A 16,013-nucleotide genomic window follows, 5' to 3' on the forward strand; every position below is an offset into this window, starting at 1 on the left:
TGGAAATTCTAAATCCTGAGGATATGTTTGCAGCATCAAAAATAAATCTGACTTAAAATCTAAATGATAGAAATGATGTAATTTGGTGTAGCATCATGTTGGAGAATTGTTCAGTGCTGGTGGCTGTTTGTGTTTTGTCCGAGTGCCTCTTACATGTTCAGACTAGGAGGCCAAATCTGATTTGTGAACTTTAGTGACCTATTAATGACTTTATCCAGATTGGTCTGGACGCTCCAAGTCTGATTTGTGTCACTTGTCCCAAACCACATATGGAGGTAGTTTCCAATCTGCTTTCGACTGATGTTACTTGAGTACTTTTATTTATCTCAATGGTGCGGACGCGCAGATCCACCAAATCTGATTTGAACGTCACTCGCAGTCGCAACTCATGATCAAATGCTTCTGCGCAGGAAAACCATGTCACCAACGTACGCATTTACTGATGCCCACGTCGTTACCATAGCAACCCATGCAGATAGGCTGTTTAGGTCTGGACACACAGATCCGATTTGAGAATCAGATTTGTGGCAGTGCGGACACACTCCAAAATCAGATTTGGGAAACCAATCAAGATAATGATGATTAATGACTTCATCAGCAAATCAGATTTGCCTGTAATGTGAACATGGCCTGGCAGCAACAACACCTCAATGAACCATGTAATTCATGTCATTGGCTTCATTGGCTGTTTGTTTGTTTGTTTGTTTTATAGATTCTAATCTAGTCAAATAGCCCCACTTTGACTGATAATCCCAAGTCAACTCATCATTCAGAAAATCAATTGACCTATTCCGTAAGCATAGAGACCGCCTGCTCAAGTGAGACCGCGCACATTTACTTTTGAATAATTCAAGTTGCAAAACCTGTGCTGAATTCTTAATAGTGTATATTCACCAATATGGGAACCCAGAGTCTATTATTGTATATTCACAAACACAAGTACATCTTGAACACTGTAGGATGCTTGATCTCGAGTTTTAAGTGGCTCAGCCAATAAACTCTGTTCTGAGCTCTTGAGTTTATTAGTCAGAGAAAGATTGTGAGATAATAATAATACTACTAATAATAATAATAATTGATTGGATTTATATAGCGCCTTTCAAGACACTCAAAGCACTTCACACAATAAGCGGAGGGAAGGAATGGAGATAGCAGGTGATGGAAAAACAAGACACAGAGTCTAATAATGGCGTGGACTGGATGCAATGTGGACGCGGGGAATATGCAGGTGGCTCGTTTTTATACAATCTCTTCACTTCCATGGTGATGATAACCAGCTTAAAAGTCCAGCTGAAATGCCATTGTGAATGTATCCAACTTCGGTATCATGACGTAGTTACCGAGGCACGTTTCAATAACTATAGCCGTTTTCCCACATGCGCTTTGTACCGCTAAATGACCGGAATGTGGTCTAATGCCTGCATGTGTGAAAGTTGTCGTGCCGGTATAAGCGCGACCCCGTCATCGCGGACATTTCACCAGTTTCGAGCCAGTCAGAAGAGCGGTATGCGCGATAACGGGCGCAAGTATAGAACGGGTCCAGTCATTTGCCGGCATGGGCGAGGTGTACACACGTTGCTTAATGTTCCAGCGGGCATAATCTAATCATTCGCGCACATTAAAGTAAACTGGCGAAATTATCTTGTGATCTCTCCTATCTGCTGCCTGCTCGCTCTCTGGCCACAGTCCTCCTCCTCCTTCAGTCACAGCCCGACAGGGACACAGACGAAGCAAATGCACGAAGCGAAATGTGGAAGTATTTTGCTTACGTTGCCGACAGCGAAGGCAAGCCCGGACACATCAAACGAAGCCAGTCTGTAAAAAGTGCTTCAACGCGACGCAGGTGAACGGATAAACAAGCAAACTTATTTCACCATCAAGAGTTTTGCCGACACGTCACTCCCCACCCGCTCTGCAGTGCCGCCCCGCCCCCCAACATACAGGCAATTTCGCTGCTAGATTCCCATATGCGAGAGCAGAAGTGTGAAGGGAAATGTCCGATATTGACTTACAGGTCATTTTCCGGTACGCATTATGTTACTGTAAGCTATTTTTCTGGAGTTTATTAAGTTGCCTCATATTGTAACACTTATGCAGTACAGAACACGATAGGCTTTTATTTTGAAGGCTGTAAGCGGAAGTGGTTGTGTGTGAAGTAGAGCCCGACCGATACTGGATTTTGGAGGCCGATGCCGATACCGATATTAGGGAGTAAAAAAATTCCGATATCCATATATCGGCCGATATATTCTTATATTATATAATACACACATTATATTACACAATTATTTTGCAATGATCCCTCAAATATCAAACACTTGACAAAGATATGACTTGACATGACTTGAGATATGTAATGTAGGGAGGATATTTCTACAGCTTATCAATAAACTTTATTGTCCAAAATTACATCAATGCAATGAAACAGTAAACCGAACTCGGAATTTAATAATTATAAATAACTAGAAAATACAAAAACACAAACAGAACAAATATAAAATATAATTTGAGTTAAGAAAAAAGATCGAATATACACGACATGCTGTCTATAACTTAAAAAATACAAAATAAAGAAATATCGGCATACCGGCCAACCTATCGGCCGATACCGATATATCGGTTATCGGCCGTGATTCAAACCTAGTTGAATCAGCCTCCTGCTGTTATTTTCTATTGACAACAGTAGGAGTGCACAGCCTAACCCTCGGTTACATTACAAACACAATATAATGTAAACCTACGTTACAATGCCTGGTTGGCTCGCTGCGCCCAGTCCCAGAGCAGGAAACCGCAGAGGGAGCTGGACTACATTAAACTACATTCAATGTTTGAGATTTTTGCACGCTTATTAGTGCAGATATTAACATTTCTGGTGGGCTGAGAATCACGTGCGCCTGCTTTGACTTCCGTGCTGTTTTGATGCCCGCCCGGTGTCATGTGACATCGTGCACATAGCAGGGTGAGACGTGATTGGTCTACGTCCGAGGGGAAATACAGACATATACAGTACATACTGTACAGACAAAAACCCTCTTCTAGACGGCTTGCCACAGTCTGTGGCTACGCTGTAAAAATAGTAGGTATAACTTTAAGTACTGTAACAATCTACTGTCTCTTCACATATGGTTGGTGTGTGGGTGTGTGTGTGTGTGTGTGTGTGTGTGTGTGTGTGTGTGTGTGTGTGTGTGTGTGTGTGTGTGTGTGTGTGTGTGTGTGTGTGTGAGATGCTCACAAGTCATTTTTTGCAAGTCTAAGTCAAGTCTCAAGTCTTTGAGCTCAAGTCCAAGTCAAGTCTCAAGTCTTTGAGGAGCAAGTCCAAGTCAAGTCTCAAGTCTTTGGTCACAAGTCCAAGTCAAGTCTCAAGTCTCTTATGGATGAGCGTTCTATCATCTGTTACATGCCATCCAGTCTGCTTAGAACACTGCATAGCTAAAACTAAGGAATTCAAAGCATGTACTGTGTTATCCTCACTCCTTATCTATTAGCATACATTATCAGCATTGATTGGATGACATCAGTATAGATTTCCTTAATGTTAATGCACCAAAAAAAAATAAAAAAAAATAAAGATTGTTGACAAGTCCCAAAACTCAAGTCCAAGTCAAGTCTCAAGTCTGTGAGGACGAGTCTCAAGTCAAGTCTCAAGTCACTGTGAGTGAGACTTAAGTGCGACTCAAGTCCAAGTCCCAAGTCCAAGTCCCCATCTCTGGTGTGTGTGTGTGTGTGTGTGTGTGTGTGTGTGTGTGTGTGTGTGTGTGTGTGTGTTACCTTTGACCCCGCAGGTACCGTTGACAGCTGGTTTCCCTGAGATGGGCTGCGCTACCCGACTCCTCCAGAGGGGGGCGACATGGCGTTTGTAGATGACATGGGCCTGCGACGCGGCGGCCTCTTCACTCGCCTGCTCCAACGGCCGGATGAAGAACTCCTCATCGGACAGCTTGAACAGTCCTGTCTACAGAAGAGCAGGGCCGTCAGACAGCTTGAACAGTCCTGTCTACAGAAGAGCAGGGCCATCAGACAGCTTGAACAGTCCTGTCTACAGAAGAGCAGGGCCGTCAGTGGTTTTCTCCTCATCTTCTCTGATACTCTCTACTAAAAGCCCCAAATTAAATCATCTTCTCTTGCTATCAGGGACCCTTACAGGGAAAACACATGAACTTCACATGTGAAAAATCACATGTGATCACATGTGAAAAATCACATGTGATGGCATGTGATCACATGTGATTTTTTGCACATGTGCAATTTCGCATGTGATCACATGTGAAAACATGTTAAATTTCACATGTGAAAACGTGGAACACATGTGAAACATGTGCTTTGCGCATGGGAAGCGTGTGGTTTTGGAACATTTTCACATGTGAAATGTGTGAAACCCATGTCAATTCCCATGTGATTACATGTGAAACCTATGTGATTACATGTGAAACCCATGTAAATGTTGTTTTCCACATGTGGCAAAACATGCTGGTATACAACATGTGTGGCAAAACATGTTATCCCATGTTATAACATGTGATCACATGTTTTTTCCACGTGTGAAAATGTTCCAAAACCACACGCTTCCCATGGGTTTCACATGTGTTCCACATGTTTTCCACATGTGAAATTTAACATGTGGACACATGTTTACCACATGTGAACCTCATGTGTCTTTTCTGTAAGGGCAGGTCAGAGTGACACACAAGCATCTCTCTCCCTCTTTCTCTCTCTGTCTCAGTTAGTGTTTCAATCTATTCCAAAAAGTACCGGTGAGCAACGACACCTGCACCTGACTCTGACTCACACCCTGGCCCTGAAGCACTGTGCTGATCGACTGGCTCCAGTGTTCACTGACATTTTCACACCTCACTGGAGACATGCCGCGTACGTACCGGGTTGCTTCAGGACCTCAACTAAAATCCCCCCACTCCTGGAGCCCCCTGCAGCTCATCCAAAGAGCCAACAGGGTCTGTTTGCACATCAGCTGTAACTGCACACGAGGCAGTTGTGTGGTTGTGTAAGTTCTCACAGGCTGAGGTTCAGATGTTCAGCAGAGCCCCCCCGTGCTCCTGCTTCCAGTGCCACTCGAGGATGTCTGAGGCAATTTCCACCTCCCCGACGCCCCAAACCACGGCAAGAACATCCATCTACATGACGTGCGACAGGGAGAAGAACACTGAGGAAACTCAACCCAGAAGCGGCTCCTTGCCAAAAACTAATTCCATTTCCCAACTGCTTTTATTTCACCCCCTGCCCTTTAGTTTTTATTCCCTTCCAGCTTGTGTTCCCATTTCCCAGTCCCTGGTTCTAACTCTCAGGAGTCCCACAGAAAGCGCTGCTGGGTTCAGTTGTCTAGATGGACACAGAGTCTGCCTCCTGACCCAGTTTGGTTGGGACACATACAGTGAAAATCCACAGTAGTACTGGACACACGGGGTGTGGTGGACCCAGAGATGTTCACAAGTCATTTTTTGCAAGTCCAAGTCAAGTCTCAAGTCTTTGAGGGGCAAGTCTCAAGTCCCTATGGATGAGTGTTCTATCATCTGTTCCATGCCATCCAGTCTGCTTAGAACACTGCAAAAACGAAGGAATTCAAAGCATGTACTGTATTATCCTCACACCTTCATCTATTAGAATACAGTAGCAGCAATGATTAGAGATGACATTAGTAGACATTTCCTTAATTTTAATGCACCAAAAAAATTAAAAATGTAATTAAGAAAAATAAAGATTGTTCACAAGTCCCAAACCTTCAGGTCCAAGTCAAGTCTCAAGTCTTTGAGGACGAGTCTCAAGTCAAGTCACTGTGTGTGTGTGACTTAAGTGCGACTCAAGTCCAAGTCTCAAGTCCAAGTCCCCATCTTAGCCTGGACCACAACAAAATTAACTTCTGTAGTTTTCCCAATGGAGGATTTATGAAGACAGCACTTTGAATGGGCAGATGTCTGGGTGTTGCACCAATGCATGCATCTTTTTGTGCTCAATTATTATGAAAAGAGTTGTTAGTCCCCGTGGCATTTTGCATGTATAAGTATTTACATGCAAAATGCCACAAGAACATTTACTCTGGCATTTGCAATGCTTGCAAATGAAAATAACCTGTTCATGCACAGCCTAAAATACGCAAAAGATGTTCTCGGCAGCCTGCAACGTACTGTGTACATTGTTGCCTAAAATATGCTAAGTTCATATTTCATGTAGATGTCATGTCTTGTCATTCTTTATATCGAATGCTGTGAGGAGAGATTTCATAGTGAGTTGAGACAATGTAAAAATTTATGTCAGCAGTGGAGTGACAGTGTGCCTATATACGGGATGTCAGACTCCAAATACAAGTTGAGTCTTTAAAGGTCTGATATTCATCTTTCGTGAAATTTTTATGCAGGACAAGAATCATCTTTCATTATGTATTTCAAATGCATGAATAATGCATCCTCCATCTGATTGATCGGTAGTAGCTATTGATCATAGCACCATTTCCCCCAGTTCAAATGACGCTGAGTGGTGGCAGTGCAAGAAGCATTTCAATTCGATATGCAACCCTGGCACCACATGACAGACAGACAGACAGACAGACAGACAGACAGACAGACAGACAGACAGACAGACAGACAGACACACACACACACACACACACACACACACAAACACACACACTCACACACACACGATGAAAAGTGCTTTGTGCTCTTAGCACGTTAGCGTAAATGGCTAATGTGCTAAGAGAGGAGCATGTATCATTACAATGTGGCACAAAACAAAGCTGTTGACTGATAAGGTGGAAATGACTTTTCGCACCCCTCCAGATTTGGATGACACATAATGGCATACATCAGAATAACAAAGTGAGATAAATGCATAAAATATTAAATATGAAGCCTAACTGTTGCCAAGAAACTCGTCCTGAAGGAATGGAAGTCCCCCTCTTCACCCTCTTTTCAATTGTGGCTGACGGATACGACGTCTGTTATACGGCTGGAGAGACTTAGGTTCCTGAGGACCGACTCACTTAAGAAATTCTCTGCCATTTTAGGACCCGTTTCTAACGTACCTCGTTGAGGTTGGGGGGCGACAGGTGATTCGCCAGACTGGTTCCTCATGGACCCCCTGTGTGGGATCCCGGGCACAGTACCTCTTACAGGCATGTAAGCACCTTAGGCGACTGGTAGCATGACTTAATACTGAATGTTGATAAATAATATGTTTTTTGTTTTGTTTTTTCTTTTCTTTTCCTGTGTCTGAGCCTGTTTGTCTTGTTCGTATGTTGTTAAAAAAAATGGAAAAAAATAATAGAAAAAAAATAAAAATAATATACCGTACAGTATAATATAAGCCTGATGTGACAGCATAGACCCAAAGCTCCCCGGCTCCTCCCTCTTCAGCCATCAGGTCCACAGATATTCTGCCTCATTCTGTTACATTTTGTGCCAGAAATCAATATTTCCAAGCTGAAGCTCAGTCTCAGCTGCATCATGCAACAAGACAGTAATGTGAAACACTCAAAACAAGCCATGATGAGAATGGCTTAAGAAGCACAATACGTTTATAGTTTTGGAATGGCCTTAGACAAAGTGCACACCTAAATCCCGCTGACATGTTGTGGCAGGATCAGGAAACAAGCGCGTCATGCTCAAAGACCAATAAATGTCACTAAGTTAGGCAGCTCTTCACTGAAGAATGGGCCAAAGTTATTCCATGGTGCTGTGAGAGGTCACAGCAATTACCACAGGAAGCATTTGGTTGCAGTGATTGCTGCTAAAGGCGGGGCAACCAGTTATTGAGTGTAAGGTGGCAATAACCCATTGGGTGTTAAATTTAAAAAAAAAGATTAGAATTAGTAAATTAGTAAAATTAGTATTAACATGTGTATTCATTCAGGGTCCCTTTTATTAATACATTTTGGTTGAAGATCTGAAAACGTTCTGTATCAAAAGTATGCAGAAATCACAGCACTTTCTTACACAAATCTCTCACAATCTCTGCCAATTTCCCCAATCTTCTCTGAATATATGACGACTCGTATAGGATTCATTTGAAGGGGAAACGTCTTTTTTTTTAACATTTATTATGACTTGAAACTGGATTATTTTGCACTCATATTCGAGGAGGTTTATGTCTGGATCCTGGTTACTGTTCCAGTGCAAAGCGTTGACAAAATGGCAAACGATAATTCCCCCCACAGTCTATCATAAAGGATTCTTTATTGATCCCATCCAGAAGAAATAGCTCCAGTGTTGCCTCTCTGCTCTCACCTACTTACTGCCATCTTTGTTTAGTTTAACTGCTGACACGCAGTGAATGCAGCTGAATGGGGTTGTTTAGTTGATGACGGTCTTGGTAATTTGGACCATTGAACAAATGGCTTCATAGAAGGTTTTTTAGCCCCAAAATAATTTCTATAAATGTATAATAAACTACTAATTCTGGATGACATCACACATTTTGCTTGTTTGACTGCGGTTACTTTTATTATCCGTGTACATAATCCCAGAATTACTGTTTCAGTTAGAACCCAAAAGAGAGATCATTCAATATGAAGGTTTGACTTAGGCAAAAAACCGTTTGGAACATAAGCTTTTTTGAAGTTATTTTGAGAAGCGACGAACAGTGTGCACATAATCCACTCACCAGTCCATCACAGGTACTGATGGCCGCTCTGCCTCTCACGGTGGCCTCCTCCCACACTTCGCCTAAGAAGTAGCACTGGGAAGAGCCCGGCGCGGCGATTTTGGCCCCGTCCAGGCCACCGTACCTCCTCTCCGTCAGGAAGCCCGGAGCGAGCAGGTGCGGGTTGAGGGTGAGGTTAAAGTGCAAACTGTGGCCGCCGTGCTGCAGCTGGTAGAAGACCCGCTGGGAGTCGGCCGGCCCCTCGGAGGCGTCCCGGCGCTGGACGTGGCTCGCATGGTGGGACAGGAAGCCGGACAGGAAGTGGCCTTTGGCGTCGACTCGAGTGGGGTGAACCACTTCGTACTGCAGCGGCTCCTGGAGAAAGCTCTCTGTCAGAGCCACGGTGGTGGGGACAGAAGAAGACGTACAAGGGTTATCAAATCAACCATTGACTGTACGGTTGTAAACAAAACTGGGGAAACTAACAAAAAAAATGAAGACGAAAATTTACGGATGTCTTCTTAGTTAATCTGTCATGTTAATGGTGTTTGAATACAGCCACAGTATACACCGAGTCTGCTACAGGAACGCTGCCAAGTGCAGCACACACAGCGACAAAGAAACGTTTCACAGTGGATGGCTCAATTCTCTCAATTCAATGAATGAATGAATGAATTCTCAATTAAACTCATATTAGCAGAGTGGTGCTCCTGTTCTCTCGACACGTGTGCAGGTGAAACGTGTCGAAGATCTGAGGTTAAACGTATTCCTCTCTGATAAAGACGTTCTGTCCTTTCCACAGAGATTTGAATGAATTCAACCAGTAGGGGGCCTTCATCTATCATGCTGAGAGCGGTACTGACAGAAAGCAGGTACTGACAGAAAGCAGGTACTGACAGAAAGCAGGTACTGACAGAAAGCAGCGCTGCATTAAAGAGAGGACCTTCATAAGCGACCTCTTCCTGGAACATCTTTGCAGACTTTCCTGTGAGACCCAACTGCGTACAGTCAAACTCCTCTGCCTATAAACAGCAGTACTGTGTAGCTACAGTACAGACGCTGGCTGGCAGTTGGTGCACATCAGTCACTGCAGTTGAAGAGATGCATCGTCCAACTGATTCTATAGGGATTTGTTAGTGAGAACATTTTCAGTCTGACAGGCCTAGCTAGCACCGACAACAGAAGTGAATATCACCAGTTGTGTGGATTTAAACCAATATTCTGCACGGATGAGTGTCAGTCTAGCAGATGGTAGATGGTAAAACTTTCCACATGCACCTAAAATCCGCAGTAGCCCAATACTAAAACGTGCTGCAAAGTCTACTATGTAGTACTATGATTTTCGCCCTTCACTGTCGGGATTCTGGGCCAAAATATTTGACTGGTACTCTAAAGGCCGGCCTACGAAATAACCCTTCAGCCGGAGGCAGAACTCGCCATCTTCGGCTGCTCGGAGTCCTCTCTGAGTCTGAACTTTCACTACAGCTGTGCAACAATCTCTGACGCTGGGGACAACTGTTGCCAAAAAATGTATTCTTAAGGAATGGAAGTCCCCCTCTTCGCCCTCTTTCCAATTGTGGTTGACGGACATGATCTCTGTTATAAGGATGGAGAGACTCCGGTTCCTGAGAACCAACGCACTTAGAAAATGTCGAACTATATGGGACCCGTTTTTAGCCTACCTCGATAAGGTTAGGGGCGACGGGTGACTCGCCCGGCTGGTTTCCTATTAGACCCCATGCAGGAGATCCCAAGTACATCGCTTACAAGCACATAAACACCATACGTGGCTGTAATATTGTAATATTGAATGTTGATTATGTTTGTATGTTTTTGTTTCTTTTATTTTCTTGTGTCTGAGCCTGTTTGTCTGTTTTGTTGGTGTTCTATTTTTTTTTTTGAAAATAAAATAGATAAAAAAAAACATCTCTTTTAACCAAATACACACAAACAATTACACTCCATTACAACCTTTACCCAAGCAGCCATGTCCCACAGGTCTATCAGGGATTGTTTACCATGAAAAAGAAATCACACCCAGGTGTTAGTAGGCGGTGCAGACATCATCAGCCTATCAGTGGCTGTCATAAATCACTGATGACATCAGCTGCTTAAGTGACATCAGTGATGACATAGTAAGACATCACTGATGATGTGATCATGTTGGATACGCGATGATGGATGCATGCATCACTGATGACTACTGGCTGCTGTCGGGCGGAAACATTGTATCTTCAAATTTTGCCATTTTCTTTTTATTTCATAAATGGATTTAGTGGGTACCCAAAAATAACCTGTGAAAGTTTCAGGTACTTTGGACCAGCGAAATATGTTATATGACTAGTTATTAATGTACTTATTACTATTAGACTATGTTAAAATGTGAATGTTTGTTTCTTTCTTGTGAAAAATTGCTTTTTTGGAGATACAAGGTTTCCCGCCCGACAGCGACGCGACTAGAGTATAAGACATGACTGATGATGTCACAATATGACATCCCTGATAATGGCACAATGTCTATGACATCGTCAGTGGGACATCATCAGTGGGTAGTATGACATCATCAGCCACCACTGTCCCACTCGATGATTGGGAGACATGGGGGGGGGCGGGGGGCGTTTGCATGCTCAGTTGAAGGATTCTGTCCAGCACTTATAAGTGACAGACGGACATTGCGTCCCATAACGGACGGAAGAACAGAAGGACACAGAAGAACAGAAGGACACACAAAGTCACTTAAGCGGCTGCAGCGCTTAAAAATGAATATAAAATTCAATTCCAAGTCTTTTGCAAGTTTCACGTCTGTGCTCGAGATCGGCAACAACCATCTTATTTGCCCGGATATTATTGCTGCCAATGAAAAACTTGACTGCTGTAACCAATTTGCATAAGCATGAGTAGGATACTGTGGTGGTTCCATGGACTGTAAAAGGGTGGTTCTGGTTCCCAAAATGGGGTCCAGGGACCACCACCAGTGGTGAGAATTTTTTTTTTGGTCCATTACTGCACTGCCTAGAAGTTAGCACAATAATAGAATGAATGAGATGTTGTCTTCATCTCTCTCCACTGCTACCCTCCCCAGATAAGTGATGGACAGTTACAATATGCAATCCGTACAAAGTCACGTCTCACAAAAACAATCCTCACAGATGTTCCTCGGGGAGGAGGGGAGTCTGTGGTCTACTGCTTTTCTATTTGAGGTCCTTGGCATGAAGAGCTTTGGAGATCCCCCTGGGTGCCTGTTACCACCTGAAACCTAGAACGTCTGGAGGCTGACAGGACTCACTTTGTTCCTCAAGTGGACATGGTTGATTTATACAACAGGACTGTGTGTGTTCCAGTTGCTTCTGTCATCTCAAGAGCCCCCTTTTCCCCCACAACACACGATCCACTCACTGACTGCACCAAGGGGCAGGCCGCAAGGTCAGATGAGTACAACAGGATGAAGGGGGAGGGGGAGGAGGAGGAGGAGGGGGAGGGGGAAGAGGAGGAGGAGGAGGAGGAGGAGGAGGAGGGGGAGGAGGTCAGGCAGGGGGAGGAGGAGGAGGGGGGGAGGAGGAGGAGGAGGAGGTCGGGGAGGAGGTCGGGGAGGGGGAGGAGGAGGAGGGGGAGGAGGTCAGGGAGGGGGAGGAGGAGGAGGAGGTCGGGGAGGGGGAGGAGGAGGAGGAGGTCGGGGAGGGGGAGGAGGAGGTCGGGGAGGAGGTCGGGGAGGGGGAGGAGGAGGAGGAGGAGGAGGGGGAGGAGGTCAGGGAGGGGGAGGAGGAGGAGGAGGTCGGGGAGGGGGAGGAGGAGGAGGAGGTCGGGGAGGGGGAGGAGGAGGAGGGGGAGGAGGTCGGGGAGGGGGAGGATGAGGAGGAGGAGGAGGGGGAATAATGGTCTACTACAAGTCAAGTGAGAATGAATTATTTGATGTGATATCATTTGGGCACGATGACTGGCTTACAATCAATGTGATGGAGGATGGGAGTCATCCCCTGAAGTTGTGTTTGCTCTGAGGTCAAAGGTCATGCTCGGCTCCATGACAGCGCCCCTGCAGCTGGCAGGGGTGCAGTTGTCTTGCTCAAGCTAGCACACACTCCATCATTCAGTGCTGACTGAGAAGGGGGATTTGAACCTATACCTGGGGTCACAGTGGAAGGTCATCTTAACAGGCCACCCTTGCAAAAATGTGGCGTTTAATTGCGTTAACGATGTCTTTCTGCAGCCTGACGACGAACACAGTGATGAAGCACCCAGTCGGGTCAAACCATGCTGCAGCTGAAGACGAGGCGTGTTGCCTCATCTAGCCTACTTGGCGGAGTGACATGCGCCCTGCAACAACAATGTGCACAACAAACGCTGACAATAGCCCTGTATATATCACATCCGAGTGGATGCGGGCAAGGGCTGTTACCGATACGCTATCTTCCTCCACCGTTAGTTCAACACGTCTAAATAACGTTTAGTTCTTCTGTTTTGACAAGCTTGCTTTGACTGACCTGATGTATGTGATAAACCCAAAGTTTTGGTGTTTTCCAGCACCGCCAGAAGCCCCAGTGCGATGAAAAAGTAGACGGGAGGAAATCCTCCTTGTCCGAAAGCGTGGAGCCCGCAGTCCAAGTGGATCATGTTGTCAGGAGGACGGTGGTGGTGGTGGTGGTAGGCTATATATTAGAACAAGCATCTAATGCCTTCCAGCACGGCCGCTGATTGTCATTTTCAAATCAGAACCATCTGGAGTAACACTTTCGCTCGGGTGCGCGATCCATGCATTTAAAAAGCTCACAAACTGAGACAGTCCCAGCTAGTAAACGTGTCCAGCAGCATCAGATGATCCACACATTGTTTTTGTTGCATTCCTTGGACTTGAACGTGTTTGTTTAACTGTGTTGTTGACGTTTGCTCACGACAAGCTGCCCCCCTCTCTCTCCATCAACAGTCTCCTCCAGTCCCGACAGCCTGTGACAGCTCGAAACTTTCCTTGACAAACTTAACTTTGTGGAGAGAGCGAGAGCCACGCCCACCGGGTGGGTGGACTTATAAAGAGAATAGACAGTAGCGGCTGGTGGCTTAAAGGGGAACTGCTATATATCGAGAGGCCAAAGTGACCGCCTACTTCCTGCGTCAGCAGCACTGTACCAGAGATTTTCATCCGCCATTTATTTTCCCATAGACATTTCGTAAAATGCTTATGAGAATAGTTTTACTTTTTCAAACCAAACGGATCAGATATATTTAGAATCGGGAGAGACCATAGAACATTTCGCTCAGACCAAAGAAAAACAAAAAAAAACATCGAAAAATATTTTCTTTAAATCCGCAGTTTTTTATGTTTTGGTCCGAGTGAAATGTTATGTGGCCTCTCTCCTGTTTCTAAATATATCTGAACCGTTTGGTTTGAACAAGTAAAACTATTTTTATAATCATTTTACGAAATGTCTATGGGAAAATAAATGGCGGATGAAAATCTCTGGTACAGTGCTGAAGCAGGAAGTGACATTTCACTTTGGCTCTCTATAGCTGGCTTGTTATCATAGAGCATTGGTGTTCCCATTCCCAAACTGGTGTGTCAGGGGAACTCAGGGGTCCAGAAGTTCCCAGGTCCTCAGATCTTCTCAAGTGGGACTCCGTGGTCGAGAGTAGGCTAGTGGTTTATGTGGCTACTTGAAGCTTTGGGAGTCCCTGGACAAAGAAAAGGCAGCAGTATTAACTCTTGCATTTGTGCTGCAATTCAAGTGAAACTGTTGCATAGAGCTGATCATGCAGCCACAGGGTTGCAAAATGCAATGGGCTCGTTTAAAGGAGTGTCCAAAGCTATCATGCTTCCACAAAGTGGCATGCTGAAACTCACAAAGGCCATCATCATCACTGTTTGGCTTTGTTAACCAGATGTGTCCGATCTTTGCGCCCCCCCTAGCGGAAGAAAAAGGCACTGCGCCGTTTGTGTGTGCGTGTGAGTGTGCGTGCGTGCGTGCGTGCGCGCGCGCGCGTGTGTGTGTGTGTGTGTGTGTGTGTGTGTATGGTTTTTTTTTATAAGATAGAAAGGCATTACAGTGGTACACTTTGAACATTATTCACCTCCCTCCACTTCCCATTACTGGTACAGAGCTGGGGTGAGAAAGTTCTAATAGCAACCAAACAATACACATGAACGGGCATGACGGGTACGTTAAGCCCATGTCACACCACTCAAAATGATTTGATTTGGCCTAAACACGGACAAACGAGGATTGAACATGTCAAATCTGACCAAACATCTCCAAACAAGGACCGACAGCCACCAAACCAACACCTGCGTTTGTTTGTTGTAGAACGTTTGATTGGTGTGCCATGGTGTGTGTGTGTGCGTGTGTGTGTGTGTGTGTGCGTGCGTGTGTGTGTGTGTGTGTGTGTGTGTGTGTGTGTGTGTGTGTGTTAAGCCCATGGATGGGGCTAAAAGGATGGCCAACCTGTTGGGGAGATAGAAAGATACAGATAGACATACACACACACACACACACACACACACACACACACACACACACACACACACACACACACACACACACACACACACACACACACACACACACAAACCCGGGGACGTGAAGTCAAGATTCACAATAAAATAGGAAACACTGAGACAAATTACATTAAACATATATTAAAGTGTCTTTAATAAAGGTTTCAGGGGGGAAGGGGTCAAAGGTTAACTGAAGACTCCTCCCGTCCGGCCCGTCTCTGGCTTTTAGCCTCCTCAATAAAGGGCGCTCTCGCTGTCCTGTGGGCAGAGCAGAGAGAGAACGCTGAGCCTTTCTGATCACCTTTGTGGGACCCAGCTTTTCCCCCAGTGATAATAGAGACTCACTTGAAACGATAATCTTCTTAGCAGCCTCTTGGTGGAAGTCAGAGAGAGAGGTGTTGTCTGCTCGCTCCTCTGGTCCAAACTGACTCACCATGCTGATAGGAAACTGGATGAGTAAATGCCTCCCTGATTACCTGCTCAGCCGCAGACTTCCTCTGCTGCTCCCCTGGCTACAGGTGTGACCCCAAGGCCAAACTGCACCAAGGGATCTGGGTGCGATATTCTTTTCCCAGGATAATGACGGCATGTCCCGCCTGCAATTTTTTCTAGGATGCCGAAGGCATACATGTTTTAAACAGCTTAAATGTGGGGGAATTAAAATGTTTACTTTGTCAGTCTGCCTATATGCCAATACTCAGTACCCATGTGCAGTTGATTGGCCAACTTCATCACACACGCACGCACGCACGCACACACACACACACACGCACACACACACACACACACACACACACACACACACACACACACACACACACACACACACACACACACAGATTGATATAGATGTGTGTTATTCTTCTTTCTTCTTCATCTTCATCATCATCACCTTATGATTATTATGATTATGATGATGATTATATTTTGCAGGTTTGTTGTA

General features: G+C 45.0%; 2 protein-coding genes across 2 annotated transcripts in view; both read right to left on the reverse strand.

Moving 5' to 3' along the window:
- Positions 1 to 13,197, reverse strand: part of LOC310791071 (A disintegrin and metalloproteinase with thrombospondin motifs 7-like) — a gene marked incomplete at both ends in the record, with an annotated part of 110,864 nt that extends 97,667 nt beyond the window's left edge. The window contains 3 exons of the mRNA XM_083652784.1: positions 3,769 to 3,952; positions 8,611 to 8,978; positions 13,068 to 13,197. Coding sequence (XP_083508910.1) covers positions 3,769 to 3,952; positions 8,611 to 8,978; positions 13,068 to 13,197 — 682 coding nt within the window. The remainder of the gene's footprint in view (positions 1 to 3,768; positions 3,953 to 8,610; positions 8,979 to 13,067) is intronic.
- coro2ba (coronin, actin binding protein, 2Ba) overlaps positions 1 to 16,013 on the reverse strand; it is a 418,611-nt gene that overhangs the window by 241,921 nt on the left and 160,677 nt on the right. The gene's annotated exons all lie outside the window — the stretch shown is intronic.

Source organism: Poromitra crassiceps (genome assembly GCF_964638095.1).
Source record: "Poromitra crassiceps genome assembly, chromosome: 16".
In the NCBI taxonomy this organism is placed as follows: Eukaryota; Metazoa; Chordata; class Actinopteri; order Beryciformes; family Melamphaidae; genus Poromitra; species Poromitra crassiceps.